Source organism: Aedes albopictus, chromosome 2, assembly GCF_035046485.1.
Source record: "Aedes albopictus strain Foshan chromosome 2, AalbF5, whole genome shotgun sequence".
Classification (NCBI taxonomy): domain Eukaryota; kingdom Metazoa; phylum Arthropoda; class Insecta; order Diptera; family Culicidae; genus Aedes; species Aedes albopictus.
In genome coordinates, this window is record NC_085137.1 from 297676686 (window position 1) to 297692288 (window position 15603).

The following is a 15603-nucleotide window of genomic DNA, read 5'->3' on the forward strand; positions in this document are numbered from 1 at the left end:
CGAATTCATAAGTGGTACAGTCCTAGACCGCTGCCATTAGGGAGTTGCATTCTTCCCGAGGGTTACCAAAGCAACGAGGCTCGGGATTACTCACTGACTCTAAGACAAGTTTGACACATTTTTTTAACGGTTGGGAAAGGATGTTTAGTTGGATATCTACTACTATGATACACGCTTGTATGATAGAAATTAATCCCCGCTCTAGTCCACTTTTTGGTTTCCATTTAGGACCCTCATGGAATATGCGAAATTACGCAATTGGTAAAACTATTGTTTAGCGCAAGTGATTTAAAGTTAGCATGGCATATTTTAGGAAGTCGATACTTACAGGAAGAAAATCCTGAAGATCGTTTCTTGTCTCCTTAAAATAGAGGAAGTTGCCATTGATTTAATCGTCTTCTTCATTGAAAAATCAAAATCAGTTTTCTAGTTCAAAACATGCATTTTACATTGGAAAATATATTCACTATACTCATTCTCCTCTCGCAATACAGTGATTTATCACTGTGAAATGTCCAGTTTTTAACAAGAAAACTGTTTTCGTAGTTTTAATGATGACGATCATGTTAATGACGACATCTTCAGCTTTATGCAAATCGATTTCACAGCGTAACAAAAATTAACTTGTGGCCTGTCTCAAGAGCAAACTTATCTGTCTCTGACAGATTTTGGGTCGCCGAATCCGAATCAGATTTTCTCCAGCACGTCGCAATTTCGAGCTATACCTCAATTTCTGGGGTAAAATATGCGATTTTGGACTTTTTTGACTGCAAGCCATTCAACATGGATTTTTTTTTTCAAGCGATCAAAAGGTAGATTGGTCAATTAACATCTAAATTAACGACTCATGCAAAATATTTCGTTTTACAAAATCGAATTTGATAGTTTTAAGCGATTTATGTTAGGAATGATATTCCCGTACAAGTCACCATCCAAAAGTTGCATGCAAGTTCAAATACTAACATAAAATGCTTAAATCTATCCGTGATTGACCAGAACAATCGAAGTTGCACAGAGAACCATTGAATGGTGCTTGGGACTAGCTACACACTCTCAATGTGCACAATTCGAGAGTTGTCTCGGGAAGGAGTATTTGTTAGTAGAGTGAGGTAGAGTGTGAATCTGGGAGTCACCTTTGGTACGTAATATGATTCACACCATAAATACGCGTCGCGATAATCGTAGAACAAGCCAGATTCCGATTTCCAATCAATCGCAAGATAAAAACACGATTTGTTTTCACAATACTCACTCCCTTAGCAATGCACCCGCGACGCGACAAAGAGTCTATTAAAATCATCCGTTCAAACGTCTCACTTTACCCGCGCAGAACAACGCGGTGGTAACAAAATAAAATTTCGAAACTAACCCTACATACTTGTTACTTGTTTTTCCACCCAAATCACCTAACTTGGCCGCCCGAAAGTTGTCTGAAGATGCTTGAAAACAAAGTTGAATCCTCCGTACACTGAAATACCATAACGATCTTGATAATATTAAGCTACTTACTGAGTCGTACTCGCGATAACTACGTTTGCACTACGAGAAATGTTAAAAAAAAAAACAAACATCAGGTGTTTTTTGCGTCGATTTCAAACTATTGGGGAGAGATAGGCAAAATATTTTCAATTAAGCATTTATATCACTTAAAGCAAAACTTAACAAACTTGATATTCGTCGCTGTGAGTTCTATAAGTTCAAATCAAAGCATTTCATGCTTAGATTGCTATTCACGTATTATGTGTTCGAACGAAAGTAGTCTAGTGTGGTATTTGTGAACAGACGTTGAGGTACAATGGCCAATTCTGTATTATTTTTCTAAATTGTGTGCTTGAATAACTTTATTCTAACATTTTTATTGCTTCAATATAAAGTCAATATCAGAACTGCAGGATAAATTTGTAGATGTTACGGAACTCTATGTGGTTTTAAAGGAGTTTCATGAAACCGCATTAGCAAAATTACCTCGACTGATTCTATAAAGAAAAAAATAAGAATGATCTCACCTAATTCCATTTCGTCAGATGACCGCAACCCCGCTTTGACTCCATCAATAATTGTCTGCCCCGAAGACAATAGACCGCAACTGACACATGATCACGTCACTTTTTCGCTTTTTCCATCGTAAAATGCGGCCCGACCGAGCTCCCCATCGAAACTGCCATGGCACATGATCACATCACATCACTTTTTCGCTTTTCCCATCGTAAAATGCGACCTATTTCCAAGCTTAATGGCTTGCAGTCAAAAAAGCCCAAAATCGCATATTTTGCCCTATAAATTGAGGTATAGCTCAAAATTATGACGTGCTGGAGTAAATCTGAGCCCAGATTCAGATTCAGCGGCCCAAAATCTGTCAGAGACACATGAGTTTGCTCTTGAGACAAAACATGTTGCGCTGTGTTATTAATGATTTCGGTTCACAAACCGTTTTAATACCACAGGTTGATGAAGAATAGTTGTGCTCAGCCGAAACTATGATAAGAACCATTAGACCATGTAATTCTGTATAGTATGTATATAAATAAGATACGAAGTAGGAGAAAAGGAACGAAACAGAAAATTGAAACATGAACTTGATCCATTTCACTCAAAGTTATTTTCTGTAGGATGCCTTAAAAGAAAACACAACTTACTGGTGGGTCGTAAAAAGAGAATGACATTTATTTGTGAAAGTCGCTAATCATAATCGAAAAAATATACACTGTACAATAAAAAAAGTCAATGCCTCATGTCAAAACTCGAAAAAGCATGCGTATCGACATCTATCCTCCTAGATCTCCCATTTACCATGGGTTCCAACCGCGAGCAGCAGCTGGAGCTCCAGCAGCTGGCCAAGCTCCGGCACGGTTCCACTGGTTCCATCCGGCTCCGGCTCCGGCTCCTCCCCACTGACGGTTCCACGGGTCAGCTCCCCAGCGGTTCCAGCGGGGATCGGCGTTGGGGTTGTTCCAGCGGTTCCAGCTGTTGCCTCCCCAAGCGGCGGCATTCGGGTTGGCCGGATTGGCCCAAGCAGAGTTCCACGAGGTTTCCGCCTGAGTCAGTTGTTCAGACTTTTCCTATCGCGTGGAGGAGAGTGAGGAAGATCGAGAGATATTGGCATATTAGTTTATAGTACGGTTGTTAGAGTTGGTAATTAGTACCTTGTCAGCGGGCATGCAATAAGCAGCCGCAATCAGGGCAGAGATGAGTATCTGAAATATATCAATTAATATGTTTAGTAGTGGATAAGTTAGTATAGAATAAACACTTTTTTGTTCTATAAATAGGAAATCTCGCCTTTTAAAGTACTGCTATATAAAATTATATGAATGGATCAAGAATCAAATACTTGTTGGACTCAATTAGATTCTCATACGGTATATTCTATAAAACATAGAGGTCCTGGGCCGTATCGAAAATCGAACACAAACACGCTTTATTTGATTATGCTGCAAGTTTATCGCTTCAACTATAAGGGCATCTTGCTACATGCCTCAAACAAATTCTCGGGCTCGGAAGAATCAAATGCAGATTTGCCTCGGCAATTCAAGAATTTGCCGATTTTTCAGCAAATAGAATGTTCTAGCATATTATGTTAACCACAATCATATGCCGAACTATCAGCAAATCGTTTTTAATTTCTGAAATTTGACAGTTTTATTTTCTGGGTACACCAGCAAACACAAATTAAGTTGAAGTGAGCATACAATATTGCCATGATGTTATCATTTGTACAATGTATTGCCGAGATTTGGCACAGCCAAGGGCTGAAAGTCTCTCAAATAAAAATAAATCAATCAGTCGAGATTTGGCAGTTGTATTGCCACACAGAGATCCAATTTTGAGAAAAACTGGCAGAAACTCCATTCTTGAACATGTCTTTAATGAATAACAGTGCATCGATTATTCATCTATAGTATCAGCAGCATTAACTAACTTTAAAAGAACTTGGAAGATTTTGTATCTTATTACAGCACTGAATAGCTGGTGATCGAAAAAATACTGATTTTAAGGAGTGTATCATAAATTAACTATAAATATTCAAAATGCTCTATCTCGAAACATGGCACATTGGTCGGGCTCCATACAAAGGGGCGGCCAAAACTCCCAAAAAAACGAATTTCATATTTTTAAATTTTATTTCACCTTAAAACAAAGTTAATGTATTGTAGTTTTATGATTCCTAATCAAAAGCATACCAGCTTTTGTATTTCAATGACATCTTCACTGCCAAAGTGGCCTCAGTCAAGAAATTCGAAAAAAGTAAAATATTAATATTTTGAGAACGAAATATATGTTTTATGTTATCCTGCATCTGAAAGCTTGTTGTTGGACAGTTTGAATGCACGTATGGTGCAAAACTAATATGTCACAAAACTTTAAAAATTTTCATATATTGTACCTTAGGGATTTTAATAATTTTTAAGTTAAAAAACGGTTCGTGTCGTCACGTGTCGCCGCAATTTCGAATAGTACATCTTAAACATCATGCTTAGGGCTGCATAAAAACGTTTAAACTTTTTGCAGAAATTTGAAGTTTTTCAAATTAGAGCTATTTAAAAAAGTCATGTTTTTTCATATATTTCACGTTATTTTTCTATTTTTGACTGAAATAAAATTTATTTTCCCACATTTTTCACACGGTTTGAACAAACTTGATTGGATTTGATCGAAAGATAATCATTTGATAAAATTTAAATTGATTTTCTAATGAAAAACGCAAAAAATGCGGGGTTTACTGATTTTTACCGTTTTTTAAATTATTGAAGTTTCGTAATTTTTGAATACCCCTTTTGAAACACTAAAAATACTATAAAACATATCTAGACAACCTATAACTTCGATTAAACACATAAAAAGAGTTTTGGCCGAACTTTATCTTTTTCCGACCATTGTGCATGGTTGGTCTTTTTATTCCGGTTCTTATATCAAATCCACACAATATAGATAAGTTTAGAGCAGCCTGAATAAATTTGAAAAATGTTTAGTATTATTGAAAATATGGTTTAATGAGTACAAAATAACAATCTGTACTAGGGTTCGCAGTACCGACCACTTTTGGTGAGTACCGGTATTTCGGTACTGGGGCTTACAGTACCGGTAGTACCGGTAAAATACCGGTACTGGATAAATCTACAATTTACCAGGCATTTGTGAATTCCGGTTTTCAGGGTTGTTATAAAAGCTAATCAAAAATACTAAATTAAATAAAAAATATAAATAGATAAAAAAAATAGAAAGAAATAAGTTGTATGAAACAGTTGTTGGAGCTATTATTTAGCTTCTGCGCAGTTTCACAGGCAGTATCTTGGTCAGTCTAAAATGAAAGAGGAACAACCTGTACCAAAATCGGACAGATACTATCTATTAGATAGCTGCAAGGTAAAGACAGAATAAAATTTAACTGATTTTTCCTTGATGATGCTATTAACGAATTCTTAAAACTAAAGAAAAAACAAGAAACCCTTATCTAACAAGTTTAATTCTAAGCTAGTAAATCTATTTCCAAAACTCAACGTTCATTAAACCAATCATTGCTATGCTATCCTGGATTTGCAAAAAGGTTGCATATATGAAATGTTTGTTTGTCAAAGTATTTGATTTTAAACATTTTCCTTTATTTCCATTGCATATTGGCTATAATAATGACCAGATTTCAGCACTTCGGGAGATATTTTACGGTACCGAAAGTACCGGTACCAAGGTTCAATCAGTACCGGTATTTCGATACCAAAAATTGGTCGGTAATACCGGTATTTTCGGTACCGGTACTACCGGTACTACATCCCTAATCTGTACAAAATGCTATTTTTTAATTTTTTTTAACGTTGTGCTCCATAAAAATGTAAACTGTACCCATAATAAATTGAATATTGCTCCATAGAAAAATTACACTATAGAAAAAGGATAAATGCAATATATATATTATTGCTTCATAGAAACTATAAATAGCTCCATAAAAATAGAAAATTCTCCATAATTTTAAACTGAAAATCAGCACTAAAGTAGTGCAATGAGAAGCAGTGTTGAATAACTGAACCTCATTCATGACAATATGGCTGTAGAGCACTTTGCGAGTGGCTACCTCGTTCTTTCTGTTGATAAGCATCATCGTGTTAACATCGTAGTTATCTCAAACTTAAGTGTGCATATCGATTATGGCTGTCAACGACAAAGTTTCTAGTGTCGAGATGCAGGAAGTCGTTGATGGAGCGACAGATAGTGGCAGCCCGAGCAAAATCCAACAACAAAATTACAGAAAATCGAAAACAGGATTAGTATTCAGCAACAAATTGATATCACATTTTGATATCAGTTTATCTTCACTTAATTTGATTCCAAATTTTGTTTTCAGTTTGCTGTCATTTTAAAATATTGTAAATATTTAGTGCTAGAATAGTTTTAAATCTTTTAGTTAACTATGTAAAGTAATTTTAGGGATATATCATTAGTGCAATTATACAATCGCATTAATGATTTGATATCAACCGAAAAGCTCTACATTTAACGATTTTTCTTTTTTCTTACGCTAGTAACAAAAACAGTTATCAATTTGCTATCATCGATAGCAGAAATTGTTTTCAATTTGCTGTCACAGGAACATTTTTCTGCTCTCATTTTTGATGTTTTAACAGTTAAAACGACCAAAACGACAACAACCTGAGTTATCAAAATTTGCAATATCTCAACATCAAAATTAGTTTACAATTTGTTATCAGACTTTGCTCGGGAGACTTATTGACAACAACTCTGTACTTTCGGGAACTGCTGATTCCAGTGTGTCAAGCGTGTCAGCTCTATTGCCTGCCACTGCTAGTACTACAGTGGCTACTCAGTTCCCACGTGGTGAGGTTGAGCACAAAAACGTGCTTTCGACAGGGACAAAGGATGTGAATGATTTCCATGCAAGTCCTATTGTTCCTGATGGAACTACAAATGGTAAAAATTGGCGTTTTCAAGTAAGACTTGAAAATGAGGGCAGTTATAACTGGGTGGTAGAAAAACTTTCTGCCATTAACGAAAAGGTCGGGGATTTTCGATTCGTTATTGAGCCATTTGCAGTTTACATAAACAAGGTATGTGTAAACCTTCCGTGGGATATGAAGGAAGGTTTGCGTGATGTCAATGTTTTGAAACGGCTCAAATTTCAAAACCCTGCTTTTCCAGCAGATCGCTGGAAAGTTGTGCAATCTAAAATAACACCTGTTGGCAACAAACTCCTAATTTGTTGCATCGATGATGCATCTATGTCACTCTTGGAAAAAAAAAAAAATTTCGATTAAATTATGGTTTTCACAAAGTGCAGGTAGATGTTCTGAGCAGGAAGAAGCCTTCAAACCCTTCTAAAAAATGATTTGAAGGTTTTTCCAGTTTTTATAGTTAAATGATTTCTCCTTTTTATAGGAATTTTTGACTTCATAACATGAAATTTTATTTTGACTTGTAAGGTGTTGTGGTGGGTGGTACATGTTTTCCTTCATGGTAAATGATAGGAAACATTCAACCAACTACTTTTGACTAGTTTCTAGTATTGATTGACCATCTTGGTTTTTTTTTTCTCTGGTTTTATTGGCAGCATGTCTGTTAAATGACCATTTGTCGGTTTCTTTTTGACGAGAGGACCAATGCTATCAGGATTGCGTAAGGACCTGGCCAGGTGTCGAGAGTTCGTTAAATGAAAGGTTTGTCAAGTCCCAGACAACTTTTCTGGCGCATTCAACGTCTCTATCGACAGCTACCCCAGGATGTGTACGGTCGGCTATGCTATGCTATGTTATGCTATGCTAGGACCAATGCTATAAGGATTGCTATTTGTGTTCTTCTAGTTTTTTGCTATTTTTTTCACAAATTCCAACCCTGGTAGCTTCAATCCCTTGTATTTATTTGTTTTTCAGCTGAAAGGTGTTTGTCTTTATTAAAGAGACTTTCAGCCCTTGGCTGGTTCGTCTCTACACAGCTGAAAGGATTCTCCTGACTTCATAACATGAATTTCTATTTTGTTTTGTAGCATGTTGTGGTTGTTGGTACATGTTTTTTCTTTATGTTAAATGAATTGGTAACATTCTACCAACTATTTTTAACTAGTTTCTAGTATTGACCATCAAGGTTTTTTTTACTGGTTTTGTTGGCAGCCTGTCTGTTAAATGACCATTTATCGATTTCTTTTTGACGAGAGGATCAATGCTACCAGGATTGTTATTTGTGTTCTTCTAGCTTTTTTTTTGCTATTTTTTTCACAAATTACAATCCTGTTAGCTTTGATCCCTATTATATATTTGTTTTTCAGCCCCTACACCTCTCCTGTCACATTTCCTGTCCCATCCTTTTTCCTCGCATTTCTCTTCTTTTCCAATCAGGTAAATGATGATTTGGCTGAAATAGGCGAGACACAAATCTCCCATTAGTAGGAGAACGTGCCGTCTGAGCCATAATACTGATAAAAAAAGCATTGACTAGCTTTAAAAGAACTAGGAAATATTGAGTTTGTATCTAGCACTGAATAGCTGGTGATCGAAAAAATACTGATTTTAAGGAGTGTAAATTAACTATAAATATTCAAAATGCTCAGACAAACAGACGTAACACTTCGAACATTTTTCGATTCAAATTATAGTCACGGAAACATATTCGCCCAATGCTAAAAGCACTGAGTTTGGCCGACTATCAACTAGGTGGCGGTAGTGAACAAACGTAAAACTCGAACAAAAACGATGCGAGCGCTACAGGTGGTCAGTTGGCCAACTATCAAATTTTCAAATAGACCGTTAAATCGGTGTACGATGGGAATTATCATAGTGTTACGTCTGTTTGTCTGTGCTGTACCCATAATAAACTGAATATTGCTCCATAGAAAAATTACACTATATGTAGAAAAAAGATAAATGCACTATATATATTATTGCTTCATAGAAACTATAAATAGCTCCATAAAATAGAAAATTCTCCATAATTTTAAACTAAAAATCAGCACTAAAGTAGTGCACAGAGAAGCAGTGTTGAATAACTGAACCTCATTAATGAAAATATGCTAATTAAAAAAAATGAAAATTTTTAATTTTGTATGAAGCAATTCGTATTTAATATAATGATATTTGACAACATTTATGGTTCATCTATCCGTTTTCTATGGTGCATTTTTTTGTGGTGCAATTTTTATTTTGGATGAAGCATTTGCATTGCATCGCATTGCATTTACATTTAGAGTATTTCGATATTATTTATTGGTTCAAAATTGTACCTTTAAGGGGCGATTTCTTCACCTTGGCTTAAGCGTTAAGCTAGGCTTAACTATATGGGTAAGCCTGGCTTACCGGTTAAGCCGAGGTGAAGAAATCGGCCCTAATGAGAAAATTTTATGTTTAATCGGCACGTTTTCCATGAAGTATGAAACGTTTTCAATTATTTATAAATTATATTGCACTTTTTCATGGAGCTAGTTTTCATTCTTTATGGAGCGTTTTTTGATTTTCTATGGGACGTTTCTAGTTTTTTTTTCTGGGTGCGATAAATGGGCTGCCGGAAAAATAGTTCTTCGTACTTTCGCGTGCCTCTAGTTGTAAAATTACGAAGAGAACAAAGCTGCCAGAAATAGCATTTCAGTGGAAAGCCTGGAGCAAATGTGAATCGAAATGTGAAGGGATGGGGTTCCTGTAGTAGAATAAAGAACTCATTATTGGATCACATCACTTGTTTTCGTAGTTTTGTCCATTCGGTGTTCTGTCCCTTTCGACGTTTTGGCTTGCAAACAATAACTAAACGAAATTTGCTAGATTCCACAAAGAAAACATGTTCAAAACAAATGAATGTCCTTAGCTGTTTGGTGATATCAAAAGATAGTTCCTGAAATGGACATACTGCCAAATGTCATTTATCATGGATAACATAGCCATTAACAACGAAGCGTTTCCGTTTGTTTCTCCGTCTTTTGGAAACCACATGGTTGATAATAAAATCAACAAATCTTGGAAGTATTTATAATCAAGGCTTCTCCAGAAATGTTTTTATGATTTGGGGTCCGTTCTACACTGTTACACATTTCAAACTAAGTTCCCATACTTATTTGAATGGTGAACGCAATGTACGATAACACTATGTGCTACTTGCTAACAATTGAATTGAAAAAATCAATTAGTTTCCTCTCCGTTGTCCGCCTCACTGATTACAGTCACAATTTATACATCTTCTAAACCACACTTGCACCACTAGCCTCAATTTTCGGAGGTTCGTCACTTTCTTATCATTGAAGTCACTCGTTAACCCCTTCAAAATCACACTTTACCAGCTTGAACATCTTGATGTTGGTATCGGGGATCGCAAATCCTGGCGTCTCGGAAGCACGTTCGGTGTGAGCTACTAGTTTACTGTTGAGATTGCAATTTGATACTGGATGAAAATTAAGCTAATTGGTAGGCTTTATATAGTGATTGTAGCTCTGCATTTCGCCCTAGCGATGCACTTGCATCCACTAAACCGTTGGATGGCACCGACGACCGCCGCGTCCTCGTCGTCGTCGATTTAGTAGCATTTGTCGGCACCTGCATTGATGGCTTTTCCATCCGCAATGGTGATATTTTAGCAGGCCCAATGCTAGAGCAAAGACTAGCCAATAGGTTACCGGGCGTGCAGGAGGAGTTACTACGCTAATAACTAACGCGTGTACGTACGTAGACCTAGACGCCTAGTAGAGGTATTCTGATCGTGCTGAAAAGGGACGGAGATGCCAGCTTAAAATTAAATATGAGCCGTTCAGACAGCGAGGGTGGTGTTCTAAGAATAAATTCTGACTCCGCTGACAAATGCTCAATCAATGCAAAGATCCTCATTATTGGCTGGATGGGGGTCTATGTTCCTGTCATTTGGGAAACCGACTCGAGCACCTTGCTGTTGCTAGTTCCTAGACGTCTGTCATCTTTGATATTAATGAAATGTAATTTGCGATAATATTTTATTTATTTTATTAGTTCAGAAATGCGCCGATTCCGAATATGCCACTACCTGCTAGCTGCTCCCATGCGGTGGCAATTAATCAAACCGATGAATCCCAAAGCAACGAGTTTTGTTTAGTTGGAGGTGCTAGGTTCACTCCGATGACTGCCGGCTGAAACAGAAGAGCGAGCATGTTGATCCATAAGGTGGCAAATGTGTTATGACGGAAAATTACCATCGCCATAGGAGGGACAGAACTGATCAAATGATTAATGCTGGGAACTATATCTATAGTGTAACAAACCTCCATCGAAATGCAATAATTATCATAACCTTCATGAAAAGCTTCCACACAATACTAAACTTAAAGAGTTTTCGACCTCCATCCCTATTTAAGGTCTGGAATCATTTGGACAGGAAAACCTATTTTGGGCACTTTATGCTATAACTACACACTTATTTCTGAATTGCCTGTTCGGTACTTTTTTGACGAGATTATAACAGCAGTACGATCTCGGTAGTTTCGGTAATCGATTTTACTGAGGTTCAGTAAAACAACTGTCAAAATCGTATGGAAAAGGTAAACAAGGCATTTTTGCTGAACGAGTTCGGTGCTCAGCAGTTTTAATCTCGTCAAAAAATTACCGAACTCGGTAATCAAAATTAAGTGTGTAAGTCATTTTTATATCAATTGACATATTTTTTTTGTACACTGTGCGTTGCCTGAGTTTTTTTAAGCCTTTTGCTCTTTGAAGAAATGACGACACTAGACAACGGACTAGCATGCAACGCCCAGTGCCACAACCGAAAACTTTTCCTGACAGCTGCGGCGGGAATCGAACCCACGATGTCACTAAACGCTCAGATACACTAGTCGCACGGCCACGTAAAAAGTCTTAATTCCTTCCATTTGTCCGGCATATGGCTGTTTTTAATGTGTGTAAAGCAAGAGGGGAACCTTATCCATCTAATACGATGTGCTCCTATGTACCCAAGCAACACACATGTTATAATAGAGTTACGACAGCGCAAGTTTTGGTTGTATAGAAGTTTATTTTACGTTATTCTAACATTGCGTTGAAATAACGTAAACTAAACTTCTATACAACCAAAACTTGCGCTGTCGTAACTTTTATATAACATGCGTGTTGCTTGGGTACATATTTTCATCCTATCTAAAACGTGGTTTTTGTTATGTTTCTTTGTTTTTTGTATTTATTGTTGGGCGTGAGAACGCAATAAATAATTGAAAACCGTAGAGTTGCCCATCACACCAGTCCATCTAGTTTCAATTCCAGTCGAAGCCATCGTTATTTTTTAAATACGAATATCTGATCACGGGGTGCAAAACGGTAAGTCGATAAGGAGAGCGTCTAACATAGCTCTGGTCCTCACAAGTTCCTATCTCATGCTTCCACGGGTCAAGCGATGACAAAGACCGCCAGCTAAGAGTTGTGTGCTTAGCTGGTAGTGCAGCCTGCGTACTGTTGTCTTTCTGACTTCAGCTAGATTGTGGAGGTACGTCTCGAGCGTCTGTTCACCAAGGAGGTGAAACTCAAACGGCTCAAACAGCGTCTGTTCTGGCATCCAGCGGCTGAGTATGAAATGCTCCTCCACCGGAAGCTATATTTAAGGTGGCAGCCCCACCACGGTGGATAGGGGACCTTAGGCCAACAACCTACCGTCTCCGAAACCCAAAAAAACGTTACTGAAACCGAAAATGAAAGATTACGAACTGCTTCAACGGCAACGACTTTTAGCGCGAAACAACGGACAAGAATTGGAACTTGGAATGTAGTAAATGTAGGCAATGAGGCATGCCGTATGAAGCTTGAGATCCTAGGACTGAGCGAAGTCCGTTGGCCGAACTTTGGAGAACAAATTCTGGTATACTCTGCCCTACGAGGTGAACACGCTCCTCGCCCCTCTGGTGTTGGTTTCCTGCTCAGTGCTCACGCCCACGCAGCGCTCATGAAGTGGGAACCTATTAATGAGAGGATAATTGTCGTGAATGTAAATTACACTCACCTCGAGGAGAGTCGCTTTTACAGCTCTGTCACGACTTAAGTATGCGTGTGCGACCGTTACTCTGTTCGGCAAACTTTTAGGCAAAACCACAAGGCAAAAGTCGTTCATACATCATTTCTTGATTGTAAGCTTCTGAGCTGAGAAAACAGCCACTGAGTGTAACTCTTTGCAAGTGAGTGTTCCCATCCCTGGCCGTAGCCCGTCAGCGCTATTCGGCTCTCGAGAAGGAAGTGAAACGCTCATGTAGACGGGACAAAAGAGCTTGGGCGGACTCTCTAGCCGACGAAGGCGAGAAAGCCGCAAACACAGGCGACATCCATCTCCTCTACGATGTCTCACGCCGCCTTAGTGGGACCAAGATGAATGCTACGATACCCGTTAAAGACACGTCTGGACAGTTACTGACCGACCCGGCTGACCAGTTGAAACGCTGGTTCGAGCACTTGGGAAACCTTTTTCAAGTGTCGGTCACGCCATCAACACCTCAGCACGATCCGCCAAGGGTTCGACGCATTACCCGTGTCAACACCGAAACTCCATCAGTGCAGGAGATAGAAACAGCCATCCGTAGCATGAAATCGAACAGAGCCCCAGGGGTCGATCGCATATCAGCAGAGGTGCTCAAAGCTGACCCCGTAGTATCTGCACAGCTACTGCATCAATTATTCTGCAACATAAGGAAAACTGCGACATTTCCAGCCGACTGGATGCAAGGCGTATTAGTAAAGGTACCCAAAAGGGTAACCTGAATGGACCTGACTGTATGCGATAATTGGCGGGGCATCATGTGTATCGTTCTCAAAGTCCTTTGCAAAGTGATCCTTAACCGGATACAGGAGAAGATTGACGCAACTCTCCGACGGCAGCAAGCAGGATTCCGTGCCGAGCGATCCTGTGTGGACCATATTGTCACGCTCCGTATCATTCTGGAGCAAATCAATGAATCAAGTTCCTCATCGTAATCGACGAGATCCTGGTAGGTGCGATTGATCGTGAACCAAATCGTGGATTGCTGTGGCAACCCATTATTATGGAGCACCTAAATGACTTCGAACTGGCTGATGACGTCGCTCTCCTAGCTCAACGGCGCTCTGATATGCAGAGCAAGCTCGATGATCTTGCCAATCGCTCCTCAGCGGCAGGTCTTACCATCAACGTCAACAAGACCAAATCGTTGGATGTAAACACGGTCAACCCTTCCAGCTTTACGGTAGCTGGGCAATCAGTGGAGAATGTTGATAGCTTGGCGGCACCAAGATCGACATAGGTGCACGGATCAAGAAGGCGAGGGCTGCTTTTGCGAGTTTAAGAAATGTATGGAAAAGCAACCAGATTAGTCGACGCACCAAAATCCGAATTTTCAACTCGATCGTGAAATCTGTGCTGCTATACGCCAGTGAAACCTGGTGTGTATCAGTGGAGAACACTCAACGGCTGCAGTTCTTCATCAATAGATGCCTGCGGTATATATTTCGTGCATGGTGGCCTCACAATTGGATCTCCAACGTGGAGCTCTATCGTCGATGTCATCAAAAGCCGATAGCGGCAGAAGTTCGGGAGCGAAAGTGGAGGTGGGTCGGCCACACTCTACGCAGGGGCGAAAACGAAATCTGCAAACAAGCGTTAGACTGGAACCCAGCAGGACATCGCAGCAGAGGCAGACCCAGAGGGTCATGGCGGCGCAGCCTCAATAACGAAATCAAGCAAGTCGACAGAAATTTGGCCTGGCCACAGGTCAAGGCGATGGCTGGCAATCGCCCAGGATGGAAATCTTTCAATTCGGCCCTTTGCACCACCGTGGGTGCCTAGGACTGAAAGTAACAAGTTTAGTTCTTCTGCACGTAATGGAACATTTTTTTTATTTGTGATTTTTAACTAAAGCTAATTCTTCACAACGTAATGGAACACATACACCCACAGAGATGGCTCAATGTTAGTGAAATGCCATGTGTCCCTTTCTGAGCTGTGGAAACGAAGAACCTCATGCTCTTGTTGCCATGACATTCACAACAGTGAGCCGCAGTTGAGTGGTAAGCATCGCCGCCTGTGAATCTTAAAGTCGTAGGTTCAATTCTGGATGTTTGCATTTTTTTTAGGAAAAAGGTCGAAAAGTTTTGTTTGCTATTGTTTTGATCTTGTAATATCTTAACGAGCTATTATTGAGTAGTTAACCATATCAGATTTTGGTATTATTTCTGATGTTTTACCTTTTATCTCAAGCAAACCAATATTAGTCTTTGGTCCTCAATAATTCAATTGTTAACAACTGAATGTGTTATTCGTTAGATTTTCTCACCTACTCGAACCTCAAATCAATCACAGCAGCCTTGTAGTATGAATAAGTAATAATTGTTATATTTAAGTCGTTTTACTCAAGAAGAGTTCGGTTGTTTTACTGCCATCTAATAATTACATATACACGCTGAAACCTCAGCACTAAAATGTGTAAGAGCTATTCATAAGTGCATAATTTCCAGACCATGCAAAAAATGTGTAACAGTTACACATTCACAAAATGAGCCCGTACATTCTTCCAGATGCGAAATGTCGTTATTTTCTAGGTACCTAGAACATTTTTTGCAGTGGGGTACCTAAGAAATCTAATTTTGAACTAGTCGAAATTCATTAAAATGACATACTTTATAAGGATATTGTCCCAGAAAAGGT

At 38.8% G+C, this 15603-nt stretch overlaps 1 protein-coding gene across 1 annotated transcript; it reads right to left on the bottom strand.

The window, feature by feature from the left end:
• Positions 1-2636: 2636 nt before the first annotated feature.
• LOC115270294 (bifunctional endo-1,4-beta-xylanase XylA) lies at positions 2637-10410 on the bottom strand. Its single transcript, XM_029879657.2, has 3 exons — positions 10262-10410; positions 3144-3194; positions 2637-3059 (listed from the first exon to the last, which is right to left on the bottom strand). Exons 1-3 carry the CDS (start codon positions 10271-10273, stop codon positions 2787-2789), a joined length of 336 nt encoding a protein of 111 aa, XP_029735517.1. The 5' UTR covers positions 10274-10410; the 3' UTR covers positions 2637-2786.
• Positions 10411-15603: the final 5193 nt, after the last annotated feature.